The sequence below is a fragment of the Amblyomma americanum genome, chromosome 3, assembly GCF_052857255.1.
Source record: "Amblyomma americanum isolate KBUSLIRL-KWMA chromosome 3, ASM5285725v1, whole genome shotgun sequence".
Lineage (NCBI taxonomy): Eukaryota > Metazoa > Arthropoda > Arachnida > Ixodida > Ixodidae > Amblyomma > Amblyomma americanum.
Window position 1 is genome coordinate 175,699,616 of NC_135499.1, and position 18,922 is coordinate 175,718,537.

General features: G+C 44.9%; 1 protein-coding gene across 39 annotated transcripts in view; it reads left to right on the top strand.

Moving 5' to 3' along the window:
• The window catches only part of baz (par-3 family cell polarity regulator), a 207,283-nt gene extending 188,375 nt beyond the window's left edge, over positions 1 to 18,908 (top strand). For 9 of the 39 annotated variants that reach the window (XM_077658881.1, XM_077658890.1, XM_077658915.1 and 6 more), the window contains 6 exons: positions 572 to 887; positions 1,268 to 1,516; positions 3,721 to 3,807; positions 15,360 to 15,428; positions 15,822 to 15,886; positions 16,503 to 18,155. In XM_077658881.1, the coding sequence (XP_077515007.1) occupies positions 572 to 887; positions 1,268 to 1,516; positions 3,721 to 3,807; positions 15,360 to 15,428; positions 15,822 to 15,886; positions 16,503 to 17,058 (1,342 nt within the window). In that variant the 3' untranslated portion in view covers positions 17,059 to 18,155. Of the gene's footprint in view, positions 1 to 571; positions 888 to 1,267; positions 1,517 to 3,720; positions 3,808 to 15,359; positions 15,429 to 15,821; positions 15,887 to 16,502 lie in introns of all 39 variants that reach the window. The other 30 variants (XM_077658911.1, XM_077658902.1, XM_077658906.1 and 27 more) reach the window with 8 other exon arrangements.
• The last annotated feature ends 14 nt before the right edge of the window (positions 18,909 to 18,922 follow it).

Here is an 18,922-nt window from a genome sequence, read left to right on the forward strand (position 1 = left end):
TACTGCAACCATTTTGTACTGTGCCGTTCTGACTAGTAGTCTTTTTTTTGGTAATCTAGAAGCTGTCTGGCTTTTGTTGGAGAAAAATCACGATTTTGAGATGGTCATAACAGTGTGGTTAGTGATGACCTGTATCGAAGAAATGAGGTCTGGCATTGGTATTTGCTTTGGTTTAATTTGACCTACACGTTTCAGATTGTCATTTAGTCAGCAGTGACAGTTAGTGAAGCCTTGCCTGCATGTTAGCTTTTGCCGTTATAGTCTTCTGTATCAAACTATGAGCAGGGGATGCCACTGGCAATGTGTCACCATTCTACGAATGGATCTTGCAGTAGGAACTAGTGTTTACTGGTGTGAACAAAGTGTTACACTAGCCATGGTATCATGCTGTTCTGCTAAATACCTGTCTTTGCAGGGCTTACTCCTGTGTGCTTACCTTATGTCCCGATCAGCGCAATACGCACAAAAAATAGGCGGTCTTGTCGTGACATGCAGAACAACAAATGATCTGTTGTGCATGATTTGTGGCAGGCAATATTGACTGTGTGGGCACTTTTTCTGGGGGGCTCAGTAGGTTCGGCAAGAACCGCAAGACAATTCCAGAGCCGGGCTCCAAGCTCTCCCGGGAGGAACTTGAGCAAGAGGCAGAGCGACTACGTGCTAGGCAAGCAGCACGTGATGAGCAGGAGCGCATTCAAGAGCAGTACCGAAAGCTGCTGGAACAGCAACAGCAGCAGCAGCAACAACAGCAGCAGCAGCAGCAGCAGCAGCAACAGCAGTCACACCAGCACATGCAACCTTCCCATCAGCCACCATTACCGCCGCTGCCAACGCAACAGCAGCAGCAGCAGTATCAGCAGCATCAGCATCAGCACTTCCAAAATCAGGTAAGCATCATGGAAATGATGCCAATCTAGTAGTGAGCTACTTTTTAAGCAAAAAAAAAAAAAAGAGGAAAGGACATGTTCTTGGAAGTTGTGTGGAGGCTGATATACAGGGATTTCATGCTTTTTCCTTTCACGCAACATAATTTAGAGTGTCTCTTGCTTCTCGTTTGCTTCACGCAGTGCTTGCAAAAACCAGATCGTTAATGATGGCTTCTATGGCACAAGCAGCCTCAAAAGAGCCCCAGCATGACTATGCTGTCTCAAACCATGCACAAATAAAAGACAAAAGAGAGAGATTAGCTAGATGTCATTATGCTGCTGCATGGAAGCAACTGTTTTTATGGGAGTTTCCCCTAAAACGGTGCAATCTGCTTTTGCAGCGTGGGCACACATCGCACCAGCAGCAGCCGCAACAGGCACCTGTGGTCTCCTCGCCACCCCCTTGTCCCAGCAGGGGCACACCCACCAGCACCATGAGTGCAGCAACACGCCAGGAGCGCATGCAGCAGCTGCGTGCCCAGCACCAGAAGCGGCACGTCGAGAGGCAAGGCCACTACCCACGCGACGACCTGGAGGAATGGTATGAGCAGGACCTGCAGCACAAGATGATGCGCAGCCCTGTGCCACCGGTGAGCTTGCTTGCATAGACCAGCGTGCCTCATCTTTCATCTCTGTTGGAGGCACTGCCTCCCTTTATGGTTCTGCACTTGCCAAGATGAATTAAGCAATGTTAAATTAAGAAAAGTCAACTGTAACTGTGTGACAGAGCTTATATGGTAGCCGCAGAATACGGCTGACTCTTGATGGTTCAGGCTTTAAGGGGCCTGAATTTGCTAAGATTATGCGAATTTCAAAGTAAAAAGTGAATTTCAGATAAAGCAAAGCTAAAATTAGCCACATTAATTTAACGAGATTCCACTGTAGTACAGTGAAACTGTACAGGGACATGAGTATCCTGTGCCGCCTTTGCTGGAACTGCCCTGTCGGAAAATAGCAGACATCCAAATAACATCTAGAACCACTTCTGCTATTCAGCCTATAACTACCATGATCCAGTGTCAAGGGAGTGCAAAATATTTTATGGTTTCTGACTAGAGCTTTGAGTCTTTATGTGAGAGGTCTTTCAGAAGTTTTAATGAAGCTTACCTGCATAAATATATGCGACCTTCATTGCATAACAGTGTTACCTAATGCCTTTCCTCAATGTTTATTGACAAAACTCATGTATTCCGCTCCTACTCGCTTAGCAGCTGGGCCAAAGTCGAAGATGGCACATTGGTTTAACGTTATTATGAATCTTTATTATACAGTGTCTTCCGCAATTAAACGCGTGCTGTAGAACGCATCTCTCTGCTAAACCGATGAATTGTTCAAACTCTAATTTCGCACAGAAATGGAATTTGGTCGGCACAATTGTTTTATATCGCATTTGTTGGGAGTATTTGTGTGAATTAAACAGAAGTTGAATATTCGGATTGTCTACGACGACGACGAAACAAAACAAGCCGCTGTCTAAGCGATTTCACCGGTGGCGCTATTTCATTTGTTGGCTGCGGAGATTTGGCAAAGGAGTTTGAGTGCTTTCCAGGAGGTTTGAAAATGCTTTGACACACAAGTCTTGAAATTTAGCGCAGTTTTGACCAAACTGAGTTTTTTGTGTTCATTGATAAAACAGTTGAAAAAACGTCTTCTGCACCCCCCTACCCTTCTTTCTCCACGGCCGATAAACGAGATGACGCCACCGGAGCGATCGCTGAGAGAACGGCTTGTTTTAGGTCATCACTGCAGATGATACGAATATACAGCTTCTTCATATTAATTTAGGCAAGTACTCCAAACAATTGTGGTATAAGACAATTCTGCCGACCAAATGCCAAATTCTGCGTGAAATTTGAGCTCGAACAATTCACTAGTTTAGCTGAGAGAAGCAGCCTATGGCGTGCATTTAATTGCGGAACAGTCTGTATATAGACCTTTTCACAAACAGGTCCACGTGCCGCCATATTGAGCACTGGACTGCGCCGTAGTGCAGGAAAGAGTTGACGGTTTAGCTCCCCCAAGTTCTCCGCACAGCCAGGAGTCGTGAAAAGGCCTGTAGTTGGCTTTTCTAGCAGTGCGCAGAAATAAAAAGAAACCACTCCCAGTGCTGTCTCCCACTTATAAAAACTGTTATACACTACTTAGTTTTTAGATACAATTTGCCCTCAGGAGAATTCCATACTTTAAAAATGCATGCGTGCAAACACTTTTTCTAAAGACATTGCTGAATTCAGAAGCCAATGTGAGTGGGAACTTGTGAGGTTCGTAGTTTGGCTGCATGTTTAAAAGGAGAAGGTTGTAAGCAGGCAGAAGTTTGTTCATCTGCAGCAAAAGGAACAGTTTACTTCAGTACGTGAGGATGCTGCTACAGATGTAAGTACCTATTGATAAAAGACCAAAAATGAATGAGAAAACTGCTGCTCTTATGACATGTGGCATCATCAAAAGCCTTTGCTATATGTAAACTTGGCTGGTGTGTTGTGTGACAGACGTATCCCAGGCGTAAGGTTTCCTATTGAACACGACTAGGCACACTCTAGACACTGCTTCAAGCAACCATATGCTGTGGCGTGTGACTGGAAATTTGTCCCTTCCTGGGACAAGCTGTCAGTTCTGTGTTTTGATGGCCTAATGTTATGTCTTCTGTTTCGTGGTTGTTGTGTGCGGTGCGACATCGCTTTGACAGATTGTTTGTGTGCATGCTGGTTGTAACATTTGAGGGGCTGGCCTACTGGTGTCTCCAGCACCTTACTAACACCCTGCGGTGCTGGTGCGTGTGCGCTTGTGCTTCCAGCAGGGCCGTCCTCTGCCACCCGTGCCTCATGCCTTGCCGCCACCTGCCTATGGCACGTGCGGCTATGCTCAGAGGGTGCCGCCTAAGGTACTGCTGTTTCGCTTACTCACACGGGGCATTTCTCCCTCTCTTGGCGGCGCTCTCGCCTTCTTCACGACTTTCTTCACGTGCAGTCTCTCCTGCTCTTTCTGCCTACTGCTTGTAGCAAACTGCCAAGTTTTATAAACTGATGTTGGAAATCACATATTGTGCACAAAGCAAGAATTACTCATGTTGTTTAAAAAAAAAACATTGTTCAGTATGTTGAGACATAATTACTAAGAATTATTCATGTTTTGCTGCGACATTGTAATCATTGTATCTTCTCCACTCACATGAGTCATATCAATGTGATCGTCTAACTCTGCCGAAGTTTCTTCTCGAGATTGGGCACTGAACTGTTTGTGACTTGGAGTGCTTCAGGTAGCACTGTACATCTTTCAGTCTTTTGCTTAGTGATTTTCTTAGGAGAAGAAAACATTTTGTATTGTTTGTGTGCTGTTAAAATGCAGGTAGCATTGTATGCAGATGAGTTGTGGGGCTTCATTACCACTGCTTTTATGACTGCTACAGGGCTACTCTATATCTAAATTGATTTAAATTACCGTAGGGATGTGTATCACGTGATGTGACAAGATACACAGATGCAGTGTTGTAATTAAAACTTGAGCACACCTACCTGTGTGTAATACCTTTCAAAATACTGTTTCATTTAATTATGTGTAATAGCCACATACAGTGGACTCTCGTTAAACGGAACCTCAAGGGACCAGGAAAATATGTTCCGTTTATCAGGAGTTTCGTTTAACGAGAGAAGGTTCAGGATTTCGAAATCCGTTCTGCGCTGCTTGGTCCCGACGAGGCAGGTGTGCGCGCAATTGCAGCCGAGCTGCAGAACAAATTCTTCTGCTTGTACGTGAATGAGTGGCCCGCTGACCGGAATGTTTTCACTGCGGGCTCTCCGGAGCCAAACCACCAGGCACTTCTGCAGATATTCGTGGTTGGCCACCCGCAGTCGTTTTCTTTGAGGGCCAGAGCGTGACGTCCCGAAAGCTTGCCGCAGCTTATCCTTGTCCTGAAGTATCCTCGTGAGGCTGCTCTTGGGGACAGCGTAGTTCATCGCAAGCGCTGTTTTTGTGAAGTGACCACTCTCGAAGTCGTTGATTATCTCCACCTTCCTTTCTAATGTAAGGGCATTGTGAGGTCGCTTCTGCGTTGCCATCGGATGCTGACTTCGCGACGAAATGTCGCAGACGACGCTCAACAGCGGATGTAAGGTTTAAGCCTAGTTGAACACAACTGCAAGCACACCGTGACAGAAAGCAAGCGATGCGGTTGCAATGTGCGAGAAAACCGGAAACATCCAAAGACTGAAATCGGAAAGAGAGAGGGGGGGGGGGGGGGGGGCAGTTATGCGTACCGCGATAGGGCTGTGCGTTCACGTCAAGTCGCGGTTTCGAGCCTATTTTCGGTTCCGTTTATACGATAAATGGTGGTCGGAAAAATTGTGTTCCGATTAACGAGATTTTTTTTTTTTACGTTGCCTTAATACAAAACCAACCAACTGCGAGGCGATTGTTCCATTTAAGCGTTGGTTCCGTTTAAACGACTTCCGTTTATCGAGATTCTACTGTATTACATATAAGAAAAATTTTAAATGGCCATGCCTGTAGCACTAGTCTTATGTTACTTTTTGAGTGTGTTTTTTTCAGAGGCGTTCTTTGTGTTGTGTGGCAGCTGTTTCTGCCGTATAATCTCACGCAAGGGCCACACTTATGTATAGGCTGCACCTCTGGTTTAGACTGAATAGGTGTAAAAAAAATACAGTTACGCGTTTTTTTCATTCATGTATGGGCTGCACCTTTGAAATTCACACCCGAATTTGGAAAAACAAGATCTGTTCCTTACCCAAGTTTATACGGTATTTGCAGTGTAGCATTAGGGGTTATGCATGTGTGAGGCCCTACACTGATATGGAAGTTAAAGTTGTTGCTGGCTACTGATGGAATTATCCTTGCATTATGTTGCTGGCGATTGCTCTAATGTGGTGACACTTTGATAGAATGCCTGGAAGAGACCATCACCATTTTTGGCCCAGCCCTGTGTCTTCGAGGTGCTCTTGTTCTGCTCATACAAGTACAGTTAAATCCCGCTGCAACGAAATCGACGGGAAGCGCGAGAAATTTCGTTGTCGCGAAATTTCGCTGTAGAGAAATTAACCAAAAATGCAAGGCAATAACTCCAGCAAAACACAGTTTTATTGCCAGAAATCTGTGAGCTTAGCCTGCTTGCGTTTCACTGCCAGCAGCGGCATCACGTGACTCATGGCCTTCGCACGGCACCAACAAGTCCCCTCGCTGCTTCCCTATGACGAATAAACGACTCCCAACCAAATTTTTTAATAAAGAATACATGAAAATGTAATAAACATACATTTTGTGCATTATTTAGCTGCTCCAAGCCACTGCTTTAGCAGGGAATAATCTCGTACAGCACCCAACTTTTGAAGAAAGGCGGGCCACTGACCGGTGAAGGCTCGCGAAAAATTCGTAGAAGCGAATGCGTGCTCACAAAGTAATTCGTTTTCGAGAGAATTTTAATACATTCACTCCTATGGGGATTTTGCGGAGAATGAAAAATACTTGGTTGTGGCGAAAATTTCGTTGAAGTGGAATTCGTTGTGCCGGGATTCAACTGTACAGTGGTGTGGCTTTGTCGGTTTGTTGGTTCATAGTCTTGAACAACACCGTAGCGCAAAGAAGACGAAAACACAAAGAACCGAAACGAACGCCATGGGTTCTAATTTCCAACAACTTTTATTCTTCACGAGCAACATACTTATAAGCCGGAAAAAAACGTAATCATTTGTGTGGACAGTGTCGATTACTTAGAAATGCAAGTTCTTTATCGCAGGGGAAAATGAAAGCTGTGCTTACACACGTGCGACCTTAACTAGTATTTATCTTTTCAGCTTTGATGATCTCACTCGTTAGCCTTTGCCTGTGCTTTCCTATAACAGCACATTTTTCAAAAAGAGGCTTGCAATTTTTTTACTCGCGCAAGAGAACGTGATCGACTAGTGTTCCTCCTCGTCTGTTTCTGACGTTGCGAGCATGTTCCGTAAAAATTAAAGGTTGCTGGAAGTTAGCGCCCGTGATGTTCGTTTCTGTTCTTTGTGTTTTCGTCTTCTGCTGCACTGCAGTTTTTTTCAAGATCATGCAGATAGTTGGAAATGCTAATATACTCTTCATAAAAAGGAAGCATTTGGTGGAGCTGTCACTACCATTTACTATGACACAAAACCAATCACATTTTGCGATATCACCCGTTGTGGCAACTCGATGGATTTGGCATTCTTGCTGATCTCAAGGTTGCAGGTTCAATCCCTGCCACTTTGGCTGTACTTCAATGGAGGCTAAACACAAAAATGACTGTGTGCTATGCAATTTCGGCGCACGTTAAGGAGCCCTAGGTGGTCTAAATTATTCCAGAGCCTTCCATTGTGGGCATGCCTCATGGCCCATTTGTTGCTTCGGGATGTTAAACTCCGCGTGCCACATTCCATTTTGTGTGATTACTTTGTGCGCAAGCATGGCCTTCTGCAAGCCTGTTTGAGGCAGGTAGAAGTACATGCTTCACGGCAACACATGACCTGGTTTCTTCTGGAAAGGATTACCGCTTGTCCATGATTTTTTTCCCTTCTCATCATTCCGTCTCTAATACAAATACAATGTGAATATGTAGAAAAATATGTGGCCATATCATACAAAAATTAGCCGGCACATCCGAACTCACGAAACTGGCTTTCCCTCGACATATCTCTGGGGATTAGCTTTCCTGCAGGTCGTGTATCGAACTTTGGATAACTCTGGTCTACTCAAGCTGGCTTTCCCTCAGCTCATCTCTAGAGGTTAGCTTTCCTGCAGGGACCTGCGGAGGCTATTGGTGCGGTGCTGTGGCGCTACGTAGCACGCACAGACCAGTGATGACGCAGGCTTTTGATGACACAGGTGGCGGGCGCATACCCAGACAACCAGAATATGCATTTTTAGCGTGTTGCGCCAGTTGTGCCCGGTGATGGTGGTGGTCTAAATGTACAGCCGGGTTAGCCGTTACAGTGGCCTGTCGGCAATTGCTCCGCATGAGTCACTGATTTAAATGATTGCGTCTCTACCACTGTTTCATAAGGCCAGTGTCATCTGAAAACTTCAGTTGTGATTGTGACACTGATCGTCGCTCAGTTCGGGAGGCCTCAGGGTACACGATGCGAGAGACGTCGTCCAAGGGGACGTTCCGTCTCCTCAGATTTTCCAGGAGTGCCTCATGCTTGGCACAGAAATGCGGGCACACTAAAACATAATGGTTCACATCACTCACAACATCACAGTGTATGCACATAGGTGATGTGGCACGGTGAATCTTGTGCATTCACACCGGCATAGAGGCAAAATCCCTCTGCGGTCAATAAAAGAGAGTAGCTCTGTCATGTGACAAGCCTCGCGTAACGCAAAAGAGGTGCTGAGATAGTCGAAGCACAAAAAACTGTTGCACCACTAGCTGCCTAGCGAAGTTCTCATCCTCTGATACAGTCACTGAAAATGGATAAGACCTGGCTTCTTAAGTAGGAATGCCTGCTGCCGTGTTACCAGCAACTCCAACGTGAGATGGTAGCCACCAGAAGCAAACTGTAAATCCTTTCAACTGTAGCTTCTTCACCCAGGTCAGAGCCCAGAGGCAAAATTTATCATAGGGAGTCCCTCATAGCAGGCGCTCTAGTGCAGGCTTGGAGACAGACAGGATGACGACCCTCTGTGGCTTGCGGCTAATGATTCTGCGACTGATGATTGCAGCTAATGGCTAATGATTGTGGCTAATGATTCGGCCGAAGTGAGCTACTGTAGTAGTGGAGTGATGCAATCGACATTATTAATCACTCACCACCACACACATTCTTTTTCTGCCACACAACCACCATTTATTCCATGGAGGAGAAAAGGCGGCACGCTACATCACCGACCACAGCAAGTCAACAACACGCACTAACTCCCAATCCCGTCTTCAGCCCCCTCCATGACCGTCTTAGGCCTTCCCTTTCTCCTTCCTCTGCGAGGGGGGGGGGGGGGGGGGGGAACTCCGTTTCCTGGAAAGGGCATACAATCCCCTCCGAGGTCGTCGTGCGGGGACGTCCGGCACGTCTTGCACCCACTGGGCTCAAGGTAAAGGGGTAATGCCCAGTGCGGCTACCACCTCCCGTTTCAACACTCCCCACCCCCAGAATGAGTGGGAGCGCATTCTACAACTCTTTTAACTTGATACTTGATGGGCGTCTTCCATCGGCGTGGTATTCTTGTGATCCTGTGCAAATTATAAAATCGTTCCAAACATGAACTTCGTGAAGCTTAATCTCGAGGGGAGTTTGTTCGTACTTGCAGAGCCGTGAGGCGATCAGGCATGTCATTAGTTCTAATCTTGCCAGAGTGACCATCTTGAAAGGGGCAACGAGATTTTTGGCGAGCAACAAGGTGGTGGTCGTCAACTCCTGGTCCTCGGTCATGCATAAGTAAACCATGGCTCCATAGACTGCCATGCTGGCATCGGCGAAAATATGCAATTTTCGGTGGTTAACACTTCCGCGCAATCCATTGCCATAGAACCTTGGGACTTCACTTTTTCCAACTCTGCCAGCTCGTGACAGTTGCTGCAAGACAGCATGCTCTTGGAGATCTTCGTAGTATGTTTTGGCCTTGTACATGGGAAACATAGGCCGTGCTTCCGTAACATGCTTTTCTTCTCCAACAGCTCCCTCGCAGTGGTGCAATTCTCCGTTGCATGCTGATCCGACTTGCACAGCAAGCATTTCACATCCTTCACTGGGCCATGCAAGGCTGCCTCTGACGAGTGTCGAGGCTTGCCAAGATGCGCTGCACTCTTCACCATTTCATGCGCCTGATTACGGGACATGAACTTACCAGTTGCGTCGTTGGGTTGCTCCCTGCCTGCCTTTTCTCGGCTCTCAACTTCGATGCGAAGGAATTCCAGAAGTGCGTGCAGCCCTTTCTTATGTGCTGACTCTGTTCCTGTCTCAGAGCTGGTGTCAGTGGTCGAGGCGTTGCTGTTGCTGGAGCCCTCTGCGTCCTTCGTAGCTATCATCCTATTGTACAGCAAGCTCAGGTTGGTCGGAAGCGCCCGTATAACCTCCAGATCTTCGGCGTTTCGGTGCGGTAGACTTCAGCAAGGCTTCTGCCTCACCAACCAGATGCGTCGCTTGAGTTCGCAAGGCCTTCCCCTTTTTCTTCGAGATCTGCATGTCTGTCGAGGAGTCTATCTTGGTGGTCTGTTGATGTCGCAGAATCTTTCCCGGGTTTTGGCACCGGAAATTAGTGTGGTAACGGAGTGATGCGATCGAGATTATTAATCACCCACCACCCCCATATTCTTTTTCTGCAACACAACAACCACCATTTATTCTATGGAGTAGAAAAGGCGGCACGCTACATCACCGACCATGGCTAGTCAACAATACACACTAACCCCCAACCCCATCTCCAGCCCCCTGGCTTATACTGGCTGCCTGATTGCAAAAGAAAAGGCAGTGAGTAAAGAATTCTGCTGGTCCTACTTTGTCACACAGTTCGCACGAACAGTGCGTCACGGTGCCATCAGCAGTTTCGCATGGTTTTCGTTGTCTGTGTGTAGATGGCAGCCACGAAATGGCAGACCCTCTCCTTTTCCATGAAACTGGAAATTATCAATCAAGTTGAACAAGGTGAGAATAAATCTGAAGTCACCGCAGTGTGACTGCTGAGAGAAGCGGGCTGAGCACCATTTTGAAGAACAAGGCTGATGTTCAGTCTAAAGTGGTGAAAAGACCCTGCAGAAAAAGCAAGTCTCTACGGTGCTTGCAGAACGCACTTTTGGTTCAGGTGACCTACAGGTCCAATCGAAGGGCATGGATGACCTGCAGACTTTTTGGCAGGTGGCTGAAGTCATAGAACGACGACCTGGTGGTCCAAGATAACAACGTCTGCCTCATCACAGACGATGGCTGTATCCACTGCTGCAGTGCTAGTTTCAGCAACATTGCACTTCACTTCCTGCCTTTGAACGCTACTTTGGTGCTCCAGCCATTAAACCGGCGATAATCCACTCGATGAAGGTCGGTTGTAGGGAACATCTGATTGCACGCAGTACCTGTGGACTGGAAGAAACCTAAACACCAGCCTCTTAGGTGCCCTGTCTATGTTGAGTAGGTCAGGGAATGGTGTCTAAAACAAAACTTACAGAACTGCTTCTGACATTCTGGTCTCTAATTTTCCAGAGAAGACAAAGCAAATTCTTTGTCAGGTGGGCTTAACGAAGCCATCGCGGGTCTTGATGATTTGTGGAACCAGTTGTCCAAATTTCCGGGTAATATTTGTGATGAGGTAGCTGTAGACAACTTTATCTCCATGGACGACGATTTTGATGCTGCGGGAGAGCTTGCGGATGAAGACATCATTGCTGACATCGCGAATAACCAGGACACCACTGATGCGAACTGTGACAAGGACCAAGGACTTGTGAGAACGTGTGTCCACGTGCTTCAACGCGCTTCCTGCGCTCAGCATGTTTCATTGCTATTGTGCATTGATAGAAGGCTGAGGCCTCCGATAGCAGTGAAAAATGTGTTGTCTCCGAGGCAATGAAAATGAAGAAATATTCACGACTATTTTGCTTGGTAATCTGCCTGCAGCAAGTGGCTATCATAGAAATGCATTTTTTTTTCCATCTCAATGAGTTTTTGTGCTGTTAAATTTACTGCTACTCTTATATTGAATTAAGTGTTGCATCGAACTCGTAGACATTTTTTCACGAGTTCGATATATACGGGTTTGACAGTACATTTCACCGTCTTTGTTGATGTGGCTCAATCTGACGATGCATAATGATGCCGTCATAGGTGTAAACAAAGGCCAAGGGTTAACCGGCACTGTCTCAAACCACACTATAAAAGGTCAAACTTGGCTTGGCTATTCCGGAAGTGACAGCATCGCACCCTTGGAGTTTAGGATAACTCTGCTTCTGCTCAGTAGATCAAAAGAGAGCACTCTGCTACGGAGTGAGTTGCTCCGAAAGAACCAGTGTAACCGATAAACCCGATCGAGCCGACTATGGGAACATGAATTCTCCATCGTGGATTAAGAAAAGTTGGTCCAGATAAACCCCGGGATGTTGTGATAACTGAAGGCTCTTCTAACAGTGCCCTATGCGCTTTGTATAAATAAGCCTTTGGAAGTGACATCATTTTCTGTCTTAGAGCACTTTCACTCATGCAGTTATGATGCAACTAGCCTGCATTTTTGCACTGTATCATGTAAGGAATGCAGATGTGTAATGGAGGACTGAAGTCCTTTCAGGTAGGCAGAAAAATGTGCTTGGAAAACACCAAGATATAAATGGTTATACTTTTTAACGCAGATAAGTTTTTCTTAGAGCTCCCTGAAATGTAAGCAGGCATTGTATGTGCGTTAGGTGCGCTGGCAATCAAGCCAACAAAAGGATTTTCTTTGGTGCTTTAGTGCATTTCTATTCGTTTGTTTTCTTTATGGGGTAAAACATATGTTTTTTGTATACGCAGCAGTCCTCATTGTTGCATGTGCCTGTACTCCTGATAGTTGTCAGCATTCCGTGTTGATAACTGTTGCCCTCCGGCTAGAAAAAATGGATTCATTCAGTCTTGGTGTTGTATCGTCGTTCCAAGTGAAGCTAAAGTGCCCAACAGAGAGTTATCTCCTGGCTTCATATTATCTGTTGCATTGACATGAGGAATCGTAAACAGTTGGCTGTTGCACAAATAGTTCCTGGGCACTCTTCCGTAAGTGGCATAGCAACTTGACTGAAGACTGTTATCATGGTGGTATCCGAAAAAATGCAGCTGGTGATAGCGCATACCTCGGCCATGTGTTAGAAAGGCACGCCCCATGAGTCAGAGCCAACACCTCTTTCATTGCAGGTTAGAAGGTGTGCCCAACAACTTGCTCATGTTTTCTCCGGTTTCAAATGCCTGTATCTTACTCTCTCCTCTGTAAACCTTCAACCTTCTAGATGGACTACTGCAGATGCACATAATTTGGAGCAATTAAAACAGTTCATTTTCACCAATGTATTGACACTTTACATTGCAGTGCCTTAACTCCAAAAAATAACTTCTTTTTTTCACGTTTTATTTTCTGCCTTGCACTATAACTGGGGGTTGGACCCTTCGGTTTTTATTTTTTGAAAGCCCGGCGGACATTTTCTGTTTTTTATTTCAAATGGTAGTACTTCAAGCTGTGCTTCTATCAGAAATTGTTATCGACATTAATATAGTAACACAAGGAAAATGAGATAGCCGGCAAACAAAAACGGAAGTAGAAGTTTACTTCTGAGAACTAAGTTGACATGTTTTCGTTGGGTTGTCACTCTGGGTTGAGCACGAGGGTCGGGCATTACGCGGTCTGCATGTTGTTTGCAACGATGGAACTCCCTCTCAATCGTCATGGTAGCCAGAAAGTAGCTCGTGACACCCATGTGTGGTTTCGTGTCGGGAATCGACTAACTGCTCTAAGCAGGTGATGATATTGAACAAGTAGTGCTTAACTAGAATGCGGCGTGAGGGTGATGGTACCCAGCCTGCAGAGGCGTGTAAGCCAGTGGAGCAATACCTCAAATATCACAACTGCGCTGCTTATCCAACAATTACATCATTGCTTCATGCCCCTGGCTTCCCTACTTGGTTAATTTTCAACTTCTACTGAGTGCAACTCGTATTCGACAGCCTTGCATGCCAAGTATACTGACCTTCTTCGGTTAAAACTGAATTCGGCATGCTTTTATTGCTTTTTTTTTTTTTCGGTTGAAACCAAAAAGTCCAACCGCTAACTATAAAATATTGTTGTATAGATGCTTGTGCACATTGATGTTTAAGGAATTTTAAGGACACAAAGGGTAATCATTTAACTTTTGACTCTGTGAGAAATGAGTGCTTTGTTATTCGCTGTTTACAAGCGGTATGTCAGCCACGGAGTGAAAAATATTGACAAGACAGAATGTCTGTATTTATAGATTTCCTTCCCATGTGAGTCCATGTCACTGCTTACCAACACTACTGATAAAAAGTGTTTCCAAGAACAAAATTCATTCATTGTGTGGCATGGAGGCTTCTTTTTTATTTACTCAGCACTTCAGTCCCTTTAAGCACTTTTTATTTGTGCCCAGGTGACGATAAAAATAAGGCAGCCTTATCTGGTATTTAGGCCCATTGTTCCACTTTGAAATTGGGAATCAAGAACTCATTGATATCTTGGCACATCACAGAATGCAGTTGTATGTTTGTCTGTGTGTGTAATTGTGAGCCAAACTTCACCATGCACGTTCATGTTTCATTTATGTGTCTAAACACAAAATCAGTAAAGATTAAAGTTGTGCAAGGAGCACTGAAAGGAAGGACAGAGCCATAAAAGAGAAAAATATAATGATTGGATGGCAACAACTATTTCGGTGCTCACAGTCTGAGTAGGCTTCCAGCAGTGAGTGAAATAGTGTAGTTTGGTATCTCTGTGACCGTGAACAGCGTGATTTTTCATTCATGAAAAGTTTTAGTTGAAAAAGAGTGTTATTACAGTAGATGACATTCTGTTAACATGTCATTAGTGATTAAGGGTTGATAGATCGGCCAATAAATGACAGCTTAAAACCAAATGGTAAAAATTCACTGATGCAGGGTTGTACAGAAAGCCTTTCTCACTGGGTTATTTTAGAAGCAACATTGGACTGATGTCTTTAGTGCTTGTGAGTATAGCAATGATCTACACATTGAGTCCTTTATTTTTGGATTTTTTATGCATATATTCAAAAGTACCAGAGGTTGCACTCCTCTACAGGCCATCTTTGAATTTATTATACTTTTTTCTGCCAGTGAACTTTCAATGGCCTTTTTGAAACAGGAAATAGTGGGTTGCTGATTTACAGGCATTGTATTTATTAATGGCTTTTTATTAATGGCTTTTATAAATAGCTTTTGAGCTAGTTGTGTTCCATCTTCAGAGGGTCTTGTTTAGTCAGGTCATCAGAGCATTTATCTCTATCATGCTAAGCCTTAAGGTATATGTTGACTAGGAGATTGTTCTTTCAGCATTTTGATATTGCAGATAAATTTTTAGACATGCAGTAATGTCGGCATAGAGCTCGCTAGGCAGGACTATCATAAGGTGTAGTGCATAAAGGTGAATACTGATATACTGTGCGCAGCCCACATTTGGCAAGCGGTGTTACTCTTATTTAAGAGATGTGTAGATTGCTAGTATTGCTACCAAAATGGGCACCTCTGAAAATTGAGCACACACAAGTTTATCTTATTGTAATATGAAACTATGATGCATCTTTTACCACAATGTTTAGCTTCGACATTTCAGTTATAGTTTAACAATTTAGCAAAAATTTAGTAAAGTATCCTGTAGGCTGTTTTCTTGAGCTCCATGAACCTGTCATTACTGCGATACAGTGGCATTTATTGCAAGTTCATAGCCTCGCGACAGTCTCTCAGTTGTTCTGTGTGTCGCTCGGTCTTTTCATTCATGCAGGTTTGCAGTCCTCAAAGAAACACATCATTTGGTCGATCTTTTAGTCTGAGAACCTCTCGTGGTCTTCAGGTATCACCATCATTATGCTCAGCATCATCATGATGCCTCATCATGAGTCATCACAATTGTGAATGTGTTCATTGCTTGCACACTCTGCATGAACCACATGCAAGCACCTCTGAGCTGCATATTTTTTTTCTTTGTGTTGTGCATGGCTGACTGCGTGGCTACGGCAAGCGATACACTTGGAGAATAGCAAATGATATACCTAGAGAATGCTTTGCACTTCCTTCCTTGCGTGCTTGCTGTTGCTATTGCACTAGTGGCCTCCTTCTTTTGCTCTTTGTCTACTTTTTGGTTTACTGTTATTGTGCACAGTATGTTTGCACTGAAATCTTGAAAAGGTTTGTGACCTGTTTTCTTAAGTAATGTTTTTTTTTTTCCCCTGTTCTTCACTTGCAGAGACGAGAGAGTGAGGTAGTCCACTCAAGGTCACAAAGTTTCGACATATTTAAGGAAATGGAACGGTGAGACACCCTTATTTGCTACTTTCTCAAATTACGTTACAACCATCATTTTGCAGTTGTACTAGATAGATATAGTGAGTTGGGTAGCTTGCTTTGGCTACGTTCACATCAGAGTTTGAGGTGACATACAGTAACATTAAGTGCACCTAACAATAGTATCACAAGGTGTACAGTGTGCAGCCTTTGTTAAAAGCATAGAGCCCAAGTGGTTAGCCCCATAAACATGTTGTGTAACTCGTATACATCACCAGCACTCGAAATCTCTTGAAGGTGATAAGAGCTCAGGTCCTCACCCCTCTGGAAGTTGGGACTCCCACGGATGCTATACGAGTCCCACTACATGGCTCAGCACGAAACTTCTTGTACAAGCTCTTTACTTTTGTCAAAAAGTGTACATCTAAAGACTATGCCCTAATCAGCCAGAATGGTTTCAGAGTGGCAAGCCTAGACCTTGTTTATCTGAATAAGAAATTTGTCAGTCAGTAAAAGAAATATGCTGATTCGGCTTTCACAGTCTTGAACTGAGCAGAGTGTTATGACTGTGCAATCACCATTTGCACTTAATTTGTGACTTAGCCCTAGCGTTCACACTTCACTGTCTGTCTCACCTACACAGGCCAGGAAGCCGTGTTGGACTAGCCGACCCGACCCAGTACAGCCATTACGTCAACTTCAATGAGATCCAGCTGCACTTGCGGCAGTTCCAGCAAAAGCAGCAACAGCAGCAGGCCTCCTCACAGTCTCGGGATGCCAGCAACAGTTCATCGCAGCCAGCCCCACCGCCACCGATGCCCAACCGGTCTCGTTCAGAGCGCCCATCATCAAACTACTTTGAGTACGAGACTGTCCAGGGCCTTGCTCTGAATCCTCAGAAGGAAAGGAACGGCACTGGTCCTACAGACTCGAGCTCGCTTCCACGGCATGCTCACGTGGCGGGACATCGCATGGTGTATGCCAAGACAGTCCCCACAGAGCAAACGCTGACTCCCCACAGTGTCTGTGCCAGCAGTGGCAGTGGAGGCATGATAATCAAGACGGTGCCGCGGGCTGCTCCACGAGCGCATCTGCAAACAATGTCCGGGTACAGACATTCACCGAACCACTTGTCACAGGTCTACGGCATCACGGCGCGTCATGACATTGGACAACAACTGCCTGGCTCCAAAGTGTGAATGTAGCAGCGCCTTCCGTTTTGCTTTTTTTTCCCTACTTCCATGAACAATGATATGTGCATGTGTATAGCACAGGCATTGATTTCCACCAGTACCTCAGAGATGACAGATGCTTGTTTCCTGTATGGAGCACTGCAAATATGGTTCGTTAGACCAGAGTCATCCGTCCAAGCTGAGCACTGCTGTGGCTTGCCGAGTACACGTGCCAGTTTTTTTTTTTTTTTTTTTCTGCGTGTGTGTGCATGTGCGAGTGCATTACTTTACTGCTTGGCAAGCTACGCTGAGTTTGACCTTGAAAAAAAGTGTGCCATTTCATGCAAGGTAGTGATAATAGCAAATGAAACTGGGTAGTACTAGTAGTACTACCTCTGTTGTGTGCCCAGTGCAGTCTGTAGTTGTACGACTGCGTCCAGTGCAGCTGCTCATACTTTCAGAATGCAGGTTAGTATTGTTGCAGAATCTGTGCAGTCTGTTACGAGGAGTTGTGTTCACATGAAATGAACTCTTCACACCTTTTACTAACAAACAGGAACAAAAAAGAAAGCAGAGCTGCCTTCCTGATTGCAGGCCGTTTCATTGGAATCATCATGGAAACTCGGGTACAGTGATACAACTCATGGGGCATATTTGCTCTGATGGGATGAAGTTTGCGGCGAGTTTTTGTATGCTGCTGGTGTTTGAGTTACTCCACTGGCTGGTGTCATCTATTTACATATTCATTGTGTTTTCATCAAGAAAGACTGTGTACTGTAACTGCCTGCTAAACTGTCATTTTTTCTCACCTGAAGTGCTGCTTTCTTGCATAGTGCCTTGTACATACACGCTTTTTTCTTTTCTTGGAGTGCTGTCTGTAGCAGCCGTGGCAGTTTGGCTTATGACGGCATAATCTCGCCCCTGCACATATCTCTGCACCCTTTTTACAAGGGCACGCAGCAGGACCGTCATTCCTGTTTTTCTCGTATTTTGTAAAATTTTTGGATAACAGTTTATATATAAATGAGAAAACATTCTTTTTTTTAGGACAAGCTTGTGTGAATCTTCTTGTACACTCATTGCCCATCTGAACATAAAGAATAAAGAGAAATGTACAGTTGATATTTCTTTTCTGTTATTCTTCCTCAACACATAGCTGTCCTTTCCATACTTTGATGGCCACCTCAGATTGTTCAGGCTCATCCACTTCTGCGATGAACATGCATGCTCCATTTTTCATTACTTGGTAACTATTGAGTCAGTGCAGGCAGCACAGAGAGCTTTCATTGTTCCCCCGCTTTCTGCACATTCTCACTAATATGGACATGATACTCACCTGAAGGTCTTCGGAGCTGTGATTTAACTTCATTACAGGCTCCTGTGTTCACCACCTGAAAGACATGGTTTCGATTCCGGCCGTAGTAATATTTCGATGGAGATGAAATTCTAGTACCTCATGTACTGTGCGATGTCAGTGCACGTTAAAGAACCCCAGATGTTCTAAATTACCGGAGCCCTCCACTACGCCGTCCCTCATAGCCTGAGTCGCTTGGGACGTTAAAGCTCGTAAACCAAACCATCCTTTGTTCACCTCAGAAGTCTTTGACCCTATACACGGTTGTCAGAAAGTGCCTTGTGTTCGTGCCTACGAGTGCTGTACACTTATACCCATTATTTTGCTTGCTTTCTTTACTGGGTCATTCATGCTTAAATCCTGTGGCAAGAAACCATGTGTTATATGCTTAAAGCCCTCTGTATACTTTGCCTAAAGCACACTCTAGTGGTACCTGTGCTTGATTTGCCCTCATTAAGCCAGCATTGCCAAGGCTGTTGGATGGCATGTTTCTGGAATTATAAAATGACATAGTTTTTAGCATGATATCACTGCTCA